Source organism: Phyllostomus discolor, chromosome 8 (genome assembly GCF_004126475.2).
Source record: "Phyllostomus discolor isolate MPI-MPIP mPhyDis1 chromosome 8, mPhyDis1.pri.v3, whole genome shotgun sequence".
NCBI classification, from domain to species: domain Eukaryota; kingdom Metazoa; phylum Chordata; class Mammalia; order Chiroptera; family Phyllostomidae; genus Phyllostomus; species Phyllostomus discolor.
In genome coordinates this window covers 76,507,696-76,520,144 of record NC_040910.2, presented here as the reverse complement: position 1 = coordinate 76,520,144, position 12,449 = coordinate 76,507,696, and the positions used below count along the sequence as shown (strand labels likewise).

The 12,449-nt window shown below is 53.5% G+C and overlaps 1 protein-coding gene across 1 annotated transcript; it reads left to right on the top strand.

Moving 5' to 3' along the window:
- Window positions 1-1,185: 1,185 nt before the first annotated feature.
- SERPINF1 (serpin family F member 1) lies at window positions 1,186-11,955 on the top strand. Its single transcript, XM_028521914.1, has 8 exons — window positions 1,186-1,296; window positions 5,280-5,368; window positions 6,611-6,809; window positions 7,455-7,610; window positions 8,046-8,249; window positions 9,358-9,500; window positions 10,909-11,119; window positions 11,579-11,955. Exons 2-8 carry the CDS (start codon window positions 5,288-5,290, stop codon window positions 11,836-11,838), a joined length of 1,254 nt encoding a protein of 417 aa, XP_028377715.1. The 5' UTR covers window positions 1,186-1,296; window positions 5,280-5,287; the 3' UTR covers window positions 11,839-11,955.
- Window positions 11,956-12,449: the final 494 nt, after the last annotated feature.

The following is a 12,449-nucleotide window of genomic DNA, read 5'->3' as shown; positions in this document are numbered from 1 at the left end:
ATGGTTTACATTGTGTTTTCATACTAAATATTCAAAAAATCTGTTGTGAATTTTACACTTACAGCAGATCGCAGCTCAGCCTAGCACGCTGGAAGTGCTCAAGGTCACACCTGGCTAGTGGCTGTTGTATCCGACAGTGTGGCTGTAAAGACTGCTATCCTAGGAGGTGTTGCATTGTATTGAAATGGTCTGTTCTCACACCAGCCTCTGTGATCAGCCAGTCAGTTTCTGGAGGGCAGACACTGAGTCAAATTCATCTATGTTCTCCCTCTCCTCCGAGTACCTAGCTCGTGTTGAGCTACTCTACTTTTGTTGAATGGAGTGAACTCTGACTGTTGACACACTTTCCCTTATATAAAGCTGAACTTTGCCCATTGGAAAGTTCTACCCATGGGCCCTTGCTCTGCTCCCTGGGACCTCACAGGAGGTGAGGTTCCCCTAAATTTTCTCCTCCTCAGGCTAAATATCACAGAGTGATCTCCTTTCCTCCTCTGGCTGGGACTCATACCTGCCTAGAAAACATTTTGTTACATTCTCTACTTACATCCCATGTCAATATTTCAGTTTCATAACCACACTGCAAGCTCCTAAAGACCCCAAGGTGGGCAGGGCCTCGGCGTTCTCTGCAGGTGACACTGATTGTGTCCAGGTGGGTACCAGGCACACACAGCTCCCCTCAGGACTGTTTCTAGGACAATACCTCTCATTTCTTCCTCTGGTCAGATATCTTCCCCCATGATCCTTTGGAAATCACAGAATTTCAGGGCTGAAAGAGCACACAGACATTCCTACCGAGAAAGGGAGGATCTGTGAGGGTGGGTAGTCTTGCCCCAAAACCCATTTAGTGCCAGAGCCAAGGACCAGGAACGACCCAGAATCCCAGTACTGGGCCAGCGTCTTCCCCACCCCACCAGCCTCCCTCTGGGGCCTACTCCTGCCGGACTCTTCCTCTGTCCCGTCTCCCACCGGGGCTGGCCAGGGTGCCCTCCGAGGGTGGAACTTCAGGCAGTGAGGAAGGCCAGGGCCTAAAGGAAGGTGTGGTGGAGGAGTGGGGTGTGTGAGTGCGTGTGTCTTGGGGGTGCATGAAGGAAGGGCAGCAGTGGGTTAAAGTTAACACCAGGCAATGATGCAATCATAGAATCCGAATTGAGTGTAGGTCGCTTTAAGACAGGAGTAGCTGTAATCTGAAGCCTGCTGGAAGCTGGATTGGGAGGCAGCAGAAAAAGCTCTTGTGCTTGCGCGAGCCCCCTCAGTGTGCAGACCTAGGCTGGGCGCAGAGCCACAGTGCACCCACAGGTAAAGCAGCTCCCTGTCTGGTCTTTGTGTCAGAGGAAGACGGGACAGGCCCCCATGAGCTGTGGGGACTGGGGGGAGGCAGGGTACCCAAGGGAGTGGAAAAGAGGGGTGCAAGGAAGAGGAGGTGGGGAAACAGTAGCCTCTGCAGCTTGGGCATCAAGGTGAGTGGATGAGAATAGGCAGAGGGAGTCGGGGGTCAGAGGGTGGCAACCCAATGATCCCCAAATTCTACTGTCCCACTAGGAGAGGCTGGAAAGACTTGAATGAAGTGGGTGGGAAACAATGGAGGGGGCGGTGGTGCTGGGGAAGCCGAGAGCTCAGCTGCTGGCTCGGGTCTGAGCAGCACCTCAGAGAGGCTCTGCAGCCCGGAGGGGAGGAGGCGGTCAGGGAGCTGTGCTTCCACCAGGGCAGCTGGGGAGGCGACCCAGCCTGCAGCCCAGACTTAGCCTGAGCTCTGCTCTCTGCTGCTCTTTCAGAGTCAACTGGTGTGGATTTCAATGGTCACTTCCCAACACTGCCGAGCAGCTGGCCCATTGCGCCATGCCATGCCGGAGCGCTGGGATGGAGAACAGCTGGGTCCTTCTACCCAGTGCCCACCCTTTTCCGTTGGCCAAATTAGCTGCCAGTAAAAGCTGGGAGGTCAGTGGGGTTAGTAGCCTCTCACAAATGATGACTGTTATTTAGCCCAACCAGTGTTTGGGATTTGGGGGCTCAGCTGCCCATGCTGGAGAGAATGCTGCCCCCATCCTTTCAGCTCCCCAAGGCAAGCCACAGCGAGGAGCAGGTCTGGGCCAAAGAAAAGCTGCAAGCTTCCCAGAAACCGCATCACTGCCTGGCCCATGCCCGTCCCCTGGGAGTTCAGCCCCCAGGCTGAGGCTGGGAGAGGGAGGGCGCCAGCGAGCTCCGTTCCTAGGGCTGGTCCTTCTGGGCGGTGAGGAGGTGAAACTCATGGGCACCTTGGCCCAACTTAGGTCTTCAGAAGAAACACTGCCTGGGGACCAGTGGAGTCACCACAGGTGGGGTGTGCTGGGAGGGGACCCCTCAGAGTCTCCCTGCCAGAGCCACAGAAGGGCGGTGCCCTCCTTTGCACTGCCCATGAGGTCCACCACCATGTGGCTTGAAGGCTGTGTGGTTCTGGGAGGAGGGGGAGGGGGGAGGGGGGAGGGGAGGAAGAGGGCGGAGGAGGAAGAGGGGGGAGGAGGAGGAGGGATGGTGTTTGTCTCACAATTGGGTTTAATCTGAAACACATGCATTGGCCCAAATTTATCCTCCCAGCTTGAAGGCAAGGTCATGAAATCCTAGTTCCTCATGTCTTTGACTTGGGCAATGTGGCAAAAAGTAAGGTTTGACCTTGACCCAACGGGGAGGATGTTTACCTGCTTCTGTGCCCTCCCCCTCCTGGTATGACAGGAGTCTGGCTGGGATACTGCCCTTGGACAGGATGGCATCATTGTCCCTATGCCCCGGGCTAGGCAACGTCTGCCTGTCCAGGCCTGTGGAACCACCACCTTGGACAGGGCCTTGAGTGGGCTCAGAGAGGGCCCCCCTGCAGACCCTTCCTCTCTGCCCGCTCACTTCCCTTGTACGGGGCTCTCAATAATCTCTCCACTCCCACCATCCCCCAGGTTTAAGATGGAGGATTCAAAGAACTGCCATTAGTACTGCGTGTCCCAGTGGCTGGCTCTGGGCCAGCTGTGGAGCCAGGTCTCTCCCCGCCAGGGTCCCTCACTTCATCTTCAGCCCGCAGCCCACCCACACGGTGATGGTGACTGCAGGACCTGGGGCTTGGGCTCAGGCACTATAGGGACTCCCACAGAAAAGGCCCCACTTCCAAGGGTATTGGGATTGTGAACTTAGTTAGCCTACTGTCCCAAGATGACCCTATCCCCTCGCTCCCATCTCAACTCCCTATTTTGGCCAGAGAGACTAGTGCTAACAACTTCTCTTCTCGCCTTGCCGCTTGTGGATCTCACTGAATTTTCGTTCTTCAACAAACCAGTCTCCTGAGACACAGGCCAGGAAGGCCCCTGCCAGCTCTGGGTGGGGCTGGCTGGGTGGAGAGAGCAGCTGTAAGCCTGGATGGTGTTCTGGTTTCTATCTTGCACAGCAGAAAGCTTTCTGCACTGTTATCTCAATGGAGGATTTCTCCCTGAGCGGCAGGGGCAGCCGCCTGGAAGAGCGGCTGGCTGAGCACACAGGGCTCCCGCTCCGAGACCTGAGCCCGAGTTCGGGCTCCTTCCCACCGGCGGTCCAGCCGTAAGCTGAGCAAACTCAGGAGGCGATCTTTTCTTTTGTTGCCTTTCATGCTTTACAATGTTGTCCAGTGGATTATCAGGCTTAATTTTAAGGACTTTGGCCAACAATAATACACTGCACTCCCAACTTTCGTATTTATTCTGAGAAGCCAGAAAAGTATGCATTGCGTGTGGGGGGGGTGTTACTGGGCACACGGCAGGGTAATGGAAGAGCTCGAGACCCTTGGCCATGTGTGTGTGTTTGCAGGGGAGGTAAGGGGCAGGGAAGGCAGATTAAAATTCTTGACTTGGCAGTGTGGATGGAGGAAGCACATGGACCAGACAAAGGTCCTGGTTGCTGACACTTTGTCCCACTTTCTAACCAGAAGGCCTCTTGAAAGATCTGATCTGTGAAACCCCCTCACCCCTCCCCACCCCCACATCATGACCCAGGGGTGAGATGAGCCCATGGAGCAGTGAGCGCAGGACGGTAAGCAATGGTGGAGCATACAGAGCCCTGGGCCCGGATTTCCCACTTCCCTTGTGGCCCAGGAGCCAGACCAAAGCCAGGGTCAGAAGAGACCATGGCAGGGAGTTGAAGGGGTTTGGGTGGTCTTCCTAAGTAGTGGGGTTGCGTAACCTGAGGGAAAGAAGGCTCCAGAGGTGTAAGTTATTTTTGGGCTGATGGGGGAGGAAGGCCTGGCTCCCCAGGGGAGAAGGGTGCTCTGCGGTTCCAGTTGTAGGGACACACTTGGACTCAGAGACCCGTGGAAAGCTCACTGGGCTCTGCGCTGGGCAGTGTGTTAAGGCATTACCTAATTCAATCCTCATTACGATAGTTAAGAACTACTTGATTTCTATCTCACAAGAGAAGATATTGTGATTTCAAAAGCTATTAAGACATGGAATTGAGCCCGGGCTGGTATGGCTCCATGGTTGTGTGCCGGCCTGTGCATCGAGGGGTTGAGGTTCAATTCCCAGTCAGGGCACAAGCCTGGGTTGCGGGCCAGGTCCCCTGTGGGGGGCACATGAGAGGCAACCACACATTGATGTTTCTCTCCCACTCTTTCTCCCTCCCTTCCCCTCTCTAAAAAAATAAAATAAATAAAATCTAAATAAATAAAATCTTAAAAAAAAAAGACATGGAATTGAGATTTGAACCCAGGCTGTCTGACTCTAGACCCAGCACTCCCACCCATGACAGGAAGAGCTCTTGACATAGTGTCTGAGAAGGGGATGAGCCCGGGGCCCAGCTTCTAGGCCAGGGGGAGGCAAGGAGAGAGTGTGAGAACTTCTTGGGCACATGCCTGCGTTCTCTGCACCCTATGATTCTGCACATGAGACCTAGATGCTGCCCCCATGCCCCTATTCTGTGACTAGCTTTTGCCCCAAATCCCATATCCCAAGTGGTCAGGGGCCCCCTGAGAAAAGCCTTAGCATGCATTTGCTAGACTGCATCCACACACAGGAGCCTACTGCTGGATCGTCACCATCTGGGAAGCTTTAGGTTCGAAGGTGGGCGTCCGGACACAGACAATGGGATAAGAGCTCAAGCTCTCTGCTAAGACTGTGGGTGGAAGGGTCGGGCATTGCTCAGAGGGAGGGATCTGGCGGAGGGTCCACTTCTGTTCAGGAGAGGCTGGAGGGAAGGTGCCAAGTCCTGCCAAGCCCCTACTCCCTGCCCAGGGTGGCCGGCGGGGCAGGGTGACAGGTGAAGGGAGCAGCCTGCCACCTCTCGTTTTCTTGCAGGCCCCGGGATGCAGGCCCTCATGCTACTCCTCTGGACTGGAGCCCTGCTCGGGGGCGGCAGCTGCCAGAACAGCGCTGGCAGCCTGGAGGTCAGTGGTAGGGGGGTGGGGGGTATTAGCAAGCCCCGCCTCTCCTCAGCGGGCACCCAGGTTCCAGGCCTGGCTCTGGCCTCTATGCGTAGACATCAGCAAAAGAGAGAAAATGCCTTGCCCTGCCTTTCAGAGAACATAGTGCAGACAAAAGTAAGCTCCCAAACAGTGAAAAGCAAAAGCACTCTCACAAGCCAGGGCTGTCCCTTTGGTGCAGACCCGTTCTCATCACCTCGAGTCACTGTAGGTCTCACGGAGTGGGCGGCACCCTACGACATCCGTCCTGATGGAAGGGTGTGGAAGGGCCTCTTTCCTAGGCAGAGGGAGCGCAGTCAGCCTACAAAGCAGGTGCTGAGAAGCCCATGCTCGGTGACCATGGGTGGTGAGGGTCACACGAGGGGCCAGGGCAGCCAGGGCACACCGACTGGAACCCTGTACTTGGCTGTGAGTTCCCAGGTCGAATTCTGGCTCTGCCTCTCACTGGCTTCGTGATCGTAGACAAGTAGCTTTTACCCAAGTCTGTTTTCTTATCTAAAAAATGGGATTCAAAATACCCATTCTTAGAGGACCACGTGGCCAGCTACTTATATTTCACCTACTGAACATCTACTCTGTAGGTGCTAGGGGTGGGTGGAGATATGAAAGCTCCGTGTCTTGCCTTTAAGGACCTTGGGGTACCAAATACACCAAGTATGAGGTGAAGTAGCTCGAACGAGGAGAACTAGCACAGAACGCAGTCAGTGCGTGGCGGGTGGTTAATACATATGTGCTGTTTGTTTCTAAAACAGATCAGAAAACAGAAAAGTACCTTCAGGTTGGGGCCAGCTGGGGAAGGCTGCGGTGGAGGAAGTCTGTGGTGGAGAAGTTGGTGGTGGAGGAGGTGATATCTGAGCAGGGAAAGACAGGGAGGCTTTGACAGGCGGAGACCTGGGAGCAGTAAGTGAGGGTGAGCAGATAGGAATCTGGTCTGGCCTGAGGACAGGGTTTAAAAAAATTTTTTCTTCAGCATGTCACGGGCCTGAGGCTCACAGGTCACTAGCGTATAAATCTGGCCAGCACATAGCCCCTCCGGGCTGCCTCTGCCCAGCGGAGAGCTCCTGCAGGCTCAGGGAACAAACTCATTCCAGCATCAGGCTAAACACACAGTGCTCGGGCAGGGAGCCAGAGCGCCAGTCCCACTCAAAGCAGTGAGGAGGCCAGCCATCCACTGCTCCTCTCCCTGGTCCCTGTACTCGAATCCAGGGCTCCCCAGCCCCCGAAACCACGGGGGTGTCGGTGGAGGAGGAAGACCCCTTCTTCAAGGTCCCTGTGAACAAGCTGGCAGCGGCCGTCTCCAACTTCGGCTATGACCTGTACCGCGTGAAATCCGGCCTGAGCCCCACTGCCAACGTGCTCCTGTCTCCGCTCAGCGTGGCCACGGCCCTCTCCGCGCTCTCGCTGGGTGAGTTCTCTGACGCAGAAAGCCCCGGAATCCTGGAGCTGCCATCTGCCCATGGCGCATCTCTGGTGCTCTAAGCCCCAGAGACACTCCACTGCAGGGAGGGCCATAGAGGCGCTGAGACGACCCCACCTGCAAGCGGGGGCTTGAGGGCTGTGCACACGTGACTCCCTTGTGGCCCAGGAGGGTGCTGAGCACTGCTGGCACAGGTGTGTGACTTCAGGACCACTTGCTGACACGGTGACTTTGACACTCACTAATTCCTCAGTGAGCTTCTACTGCCTGCGGGCTGTTAGGCTAGGTTCCGGGGGCAGAGCTGCACACGAGCCAGCAGTTTCACTCGGGTCACAGCGGAGCTCATGGGGGAGACTGGTGAACAGGCGACTACAGGGCAGTCTGCCAGGCACCGTGCCGGGAGCAGCACAGGACTTGGACCCTCATTCCCACCCTTGCAGGCCTGAGGCCCTTAGCCAACTTTAGGAAAGTCTCTATTTCTTCTGCTCCCTTCGAGCTCCTTCCTACCTAGAACGTCTCGGTATCAGAAGACAAAAAGACCCAGGGTGTTGTGTCCCTGGCCTGTCACAGAAGCTGGCCAGAGTTGGGCCCTGGCGAACAGTTAGCGAGGCCCACGTCCTGTCTGTCTGGCAGGAGCTGAACAGCGGACAGAGTCCAGCATCCACCGGGCTCTCTACTACGACCTGATCACCAACCCAGACATCCACGGCACCTACAAGGAGCTCCTTGCCTCTGTCACTGCCGCCCAGAAGAACTTCAAGAGTGCTTCCCGGATCATCTTTGAGAGGAGTGAGTGTACTGGCCCGAGCTGCCTGAGGAGTGGGGGGGGCTCTGTGCTCCACACTGAGTAGCCTGGGGTGGGGGTGCGGTTCTTTTTGAACAGTCGATCACTTCTGCCCAGGCCAGGTCTGGCACTGGTGGGAAGGAAGGGGACCTGTGAGCCCAAAGGGGATCAGAAAGAGGAAGTAAGTGGGCTGAGGGAGGCAGTGGGAGGGTCGGTGGGGGACAGGAACATGAAGAGAAACAGCAATGAGCAAAATCTGTAGTTCCCTGTCCAGTGCTGCCTGGGGAAGCTGGCCTGAAGTCCCAGCGAGTCACTGGAAGACACTAGGCAGGAAGTCAGGGCCTGCTGAGAGGCACAGCAGAACCTAAGCCTGGCATGCTTCCAGAGGAGGGGTGCGGGTTCAGCTCTGACCACACTGACGCTGCTCCATCTCTCCCCAGAGCTGCGGATAAAATCCAGCTTTGTTGCACCACTGGAAAAGTCATATGGGACCAGGCCCAGAATCCTGACCGGCAACTCTCAAGTGGACCTTCAGGAGGTTAACAACTGGGTGCAGGCCCAGATGAAAGGGAAACTTGCTAAGTCCACAAGGGAAATACCCAGTGAAGTCAGCATTCTCCTTCTGGGCGTGGCTTACTTCAAGGGTGAGGGCTTTTCCACTTCTCTTTCTGGCCACGGGTAGATGGTGAGGGGTCAGACAGGACCGGGAATGGGCAAGGGGGGGGCAGGTCAAAGACCTAGTTCAAGAACACCCCAGAGGCAAAGCCAGAAGAGGGCCTAAGAAACGCACTTGCTTGAATGTTACCTGCTTGTCATCAAATCAAAGGCTGAGGAAGTGTTAAGAGGCTTGTGGAGAGACTGGCAGAGAGAATGCACGACCATTCTTGTGCCTGTTTGGGGCGCACAGTTGGATTTCTGGCTGGAGTCCGGTGAGGGTCAAAGCCCAGCACAAGTTTCATAGCCTTTCTGGGCCTGTTTTCTCACCTCTGACTCGAGGCCCACACACTGACTTCAGAGGCACGCTACACCTCCCAACATCTCGGCCACCCTAGCACTGGGCCCAGGACACGGCAGGCACTCACTGAGCCACGGCTGGTTCTCCAACAACGTTCCTCCAGGCTCTGGTGAGGTGCCCAGGGCTCTTCCACGGGCCCGCTGGGAGGCCAGTCCATCCGGACAAGCCTTGGGTGGGATTTTGGGCAATCTCCCCTTCAAGTGCTTTGTGACCATCTCTCAGGCAGTAGCAAGAATGGACCCCTATATTCCTAGAGAAAGCTCTATTTGAAGCACTGATCTCCAGGAAATGAAAGAAGCAGTTGCAGCCCAGCATGTTAAAAGTCAACATTAAACTAAGGGAGCTTGACCATCAACGTGCTGTGTGAACATTGGCAAGTCACTTCACCTCTCTGGGCCACGGTGATGTCTCGGCTGTGAGAGGGGTGACGGGATGACGTCCAGGTCCCTTCCAGCTCTGACCTCCTTTGATTCTGTCTCCCAGACATACCACAGGAGAAGCGTGCCCCAGTTTATTTCCTCCTCCAGGCAAACATGGAACTTGTATAATCCAGACAGTCAAATCAGTAAAGCCAACGCATTTCCTTCTGAGTTTACTCCTTCCCTGATGTGTCAAGGCCCCTGACGGCTGCGATCTCATTGGCCAGGCAATTTTCAGCACTGTGCTGTGGTCTCGGCATGGTCCCAATGCCCGTCTGGTCTCCTGGGGCTTAGGGCACTCCATGTGTTCCATTTCAGGGCAGTGGGCAACAAGGTTTGACCCCAGAAAGACTTCCCTCCAGGATTTCCATTTGGATGAGGACAGGAGTGTGAAAGTCCCCATGATGTCGGACCCTAAGGCTGTCTTACGCTATGGCCTGGATTCTGACCTCAACTGCAAGGTTGGTAGGGGTGGGGTGAGCGGTGGGTGAGGGGAGAAGCCAAAGACCGACAGAAGGTGTGGAAACAGAATGACAGCTGTCTAAATTTTACTACTGTGACTTTCAGCAAGTTAATAGCTTCCCTGAGCCTTTTCCCCCCTTAAAATTAAGGTGGATAGAAACTTACTGTCTCAGGGTTGCTTGTAAGAATTGGAGATGCAATGTGAAATGACCTTACTGTGAAATTAGGGCCCTCAAGAATGGATACTCAGAGGTTGGTGTTGTCTTGCCTTTCCTTTCCTTCATTCTTTCTTTTTATTTTTCCGGGGGCAGGGGGAGCCTTTCTTTCTAGAATTCAAAGCCAAACTTTCAAAAACTGTCACAAACTCCAAACTGCTGACATCTTAAGTCTTTCACAGATACCTGACTTCTTTTAATTCTAAGTCAGTAGTTCTTACTTAACCTTTCTCTTCGGGAACCTGACAAAGCACCTGAAATACTTAAGAGAAATGCCATGCACGTGCACACACACATCTCTGTACATCACTTCATGGACCATTGATGCCTGTGATGCCATTTGTCCCATGGACCTCAGGTTAAGAAGCTCCGCTCACAGGACCCGTTTTATTGCTGCTTCTGTGTCGCTGTGCCCAACGCCTCCATCCTCCTCTGGGGCTCTCTGTGTAACAGATGACCAGTAACTGCTGGCAGAAAAACCTTGGGAGAAAACAGAGACCTGGAACCATAGGAGAAAATTCTTTCAGCCAATCATTTCAGTTGGTATTAGGCCAGGGTAAGAAAAGGCAAGTCAACTTTTTGAAGGAACACTAGTAAACATTTTGCTGCCAGAAAACACCAGCTTAAAGAGGTGATAGTTAAATACCGTATTTTTTGGACTATAAGATGTCCTTTTTTTAAAACCACATTTTTTGCTTCAAAATTTTTCCTCCTATTTTCCTCCTCTAAAAACCTAGGTGTGTCTACCGGTCTGAAAAATAGACGCACCTAGGTTTTAGAGGAGGAAAATAGGGGAAAAAATTTTGAAGCAAAAAATGCAGTAAAAAAAGTGCGTCTTCGCGGGCTGCGAACCAAAGTGTCGCAGGTTCGATTCCCAGCCAGGGTACATGCCTGGGTTGCAGGCCATGACCCCCAGCAACCACACATTGATGTTTCTCTCTCTCTCTCTCTATCTCCCTCCCTTCCCTCTCTAAAAAAATAAAAATAAATAAAATCTTTTTTTTTTTTTGCGTCTCATAGTCCAAAAAACACGGTAGGTCAGGGACTGGGGAAAGCAGGGCAGGGCCCCGCTGTAGGACAGAAGACAGCTGGAGTGTGTGTGTGTGTGTGTGTGTGTGTGTGCGTGCATGTCTACCCCAGGCTCCGAGGCTCCACAGGACGAACCCGTGTGGCTCCCTCCCTGTTGTTTCAGATTGCCCAGCTGCCTCTGACTGGAAGCACGAGTATCATCTTCTTCCTGCCTCAGAAAGTGACCCAGAACTTGACCATGATAGAAGAGAGCCTCACCTCTGAGTTCATTCACGACATAGACCGAGAACTGAAGACTGTTCGAGCAGTGCTAACTGTCCCCAAGCTGAAGCTGAGTTACGATGGGGAAGTCACCAAGTCCCTGCAAGAGATCAGTATGTCCAAAAGGCTCCTTTGTTCTTGGGGTGGGTGGGGTTGAGTCTTTGAGCCTCCCGCCTTTCTAAGTAGAATTCAAAGGCTCCACCAGGGAGACCATGGATGATTCCTTAATTCCAATACATAGTGCTGGAGGGGTGGCTTGAACTGCCTTCCTTCTCAGACCATTCCTTAGCCCCATGACCGTATATCCTACAACAGGAACTCAGAACACTGCCTCTCAGGACAAGTCTTTTGATCTGGTTTCTAATCCTCACCTCAACTGCGTTGTGCTCTTGGGCAAGTCACTTACAGTAACCTCAGACTGGGAGCCCTGTGTATCTCACCTCAGGCCCAAAGTGGTTCCACTCCCAGCTTGCTTACCTCCTTGAATCAGGATTTAGGAATTAGGGTTGTGTTCTTCCTTGGGGTGTTGGATAAGACGGGGCTTTAATGGAAATCCCTCTCAATCCCTGCAGAGCTGCAGTCCCTGTTTGATTCACCAGACTTTAGCAAGATCACGGGCAAATCTATCAAACTTACTCAAGCGGAACATCGAGCCAGCTTCGAGTGGAATGAGGATGGGGCAGGCCCCACCTCCAGCCCAGAGCTCCAGCCTGCCCACATCACCTTCCCCCTGGACTATCACCTTAACCAACCTTTCATCTTTGTGCTGCGGGACACAGACACAGGGGCCCTTCTCTTCATAGGCAAAATCCTGGACCCCAGGGGCACTTAATGCTCCAGTTCAATGTTAAATATGCTAGAGGGCAGATTACACATTACATGAAGGCTGCCCCTGTAACGGTTCAGTGTATACTTTGCAATAAAAGTGCTTTGCCCTTGACTTCCATTACCCTGTTCCTCCTCCTATTTTGAGCTATAGTAAGTTTGATATGAAGATAAATAGATCTTTAGGAAGGTTCTGATCCCACACTTACAACCTGGGTCTATCTAAACTCTGCAGAAAGTCGCCATTTATAAGAACTTTTAGTTATTTGCACTGTGTAAGGCAGGATCTGCTCCAGGATGTTTACATACAAGGACCACTAGTGCCCCCAGGAGGGCATTTCCTGGCTCCACAATCTTTTTTTCTTTTTAAGGATTTAATTAATTTATTTTTAGACAGAGTGGTAGGGAGGAGGGAGAAAGAGAGGGACAGAATCATCAATGTGTGGTTGCCTCTCACATGCTCCCTACTGGGGACCTGGCCCGCAACCCAGGCATGTGCCCTGACTGGGAATCGAACTGGTGACCCTTTGGTTCATAGGCTGGCACTCAAACCACTGAGCCACACCAGCCAGGACACACAATCTTAAATACACCTGACTTGAATGCACACACAGATCT

What these genes read in the sequence shown, in the direction of transcription:
- SERPINF1 (XM_028521914.1), top strand. Translation starts at nt 5,288, where the DNA reads ATGCAGGCCCTCATGCTACTCCTCTGGACTGGAGCCCTGCTCGGGGGC. An exon ending in CCGGATCATCTTTGAGAGGA is followed by an intron (nt 7,611 to 8,045) that starts GTGAGTGTACTG and finishes ATCTCTCCCCAG; the next exon opens with AGCTGCGGATAAAATCCAGC. An exon ending in CAAGTCCCTGCAAGAGATCA is followed by an intron (nt 11,120 to 11,578) that starts GTATGTCCAAAA and finishes CAATCCCTGCAG; the next exon opens with AGCTGCAGTCCCTGTTTGAT.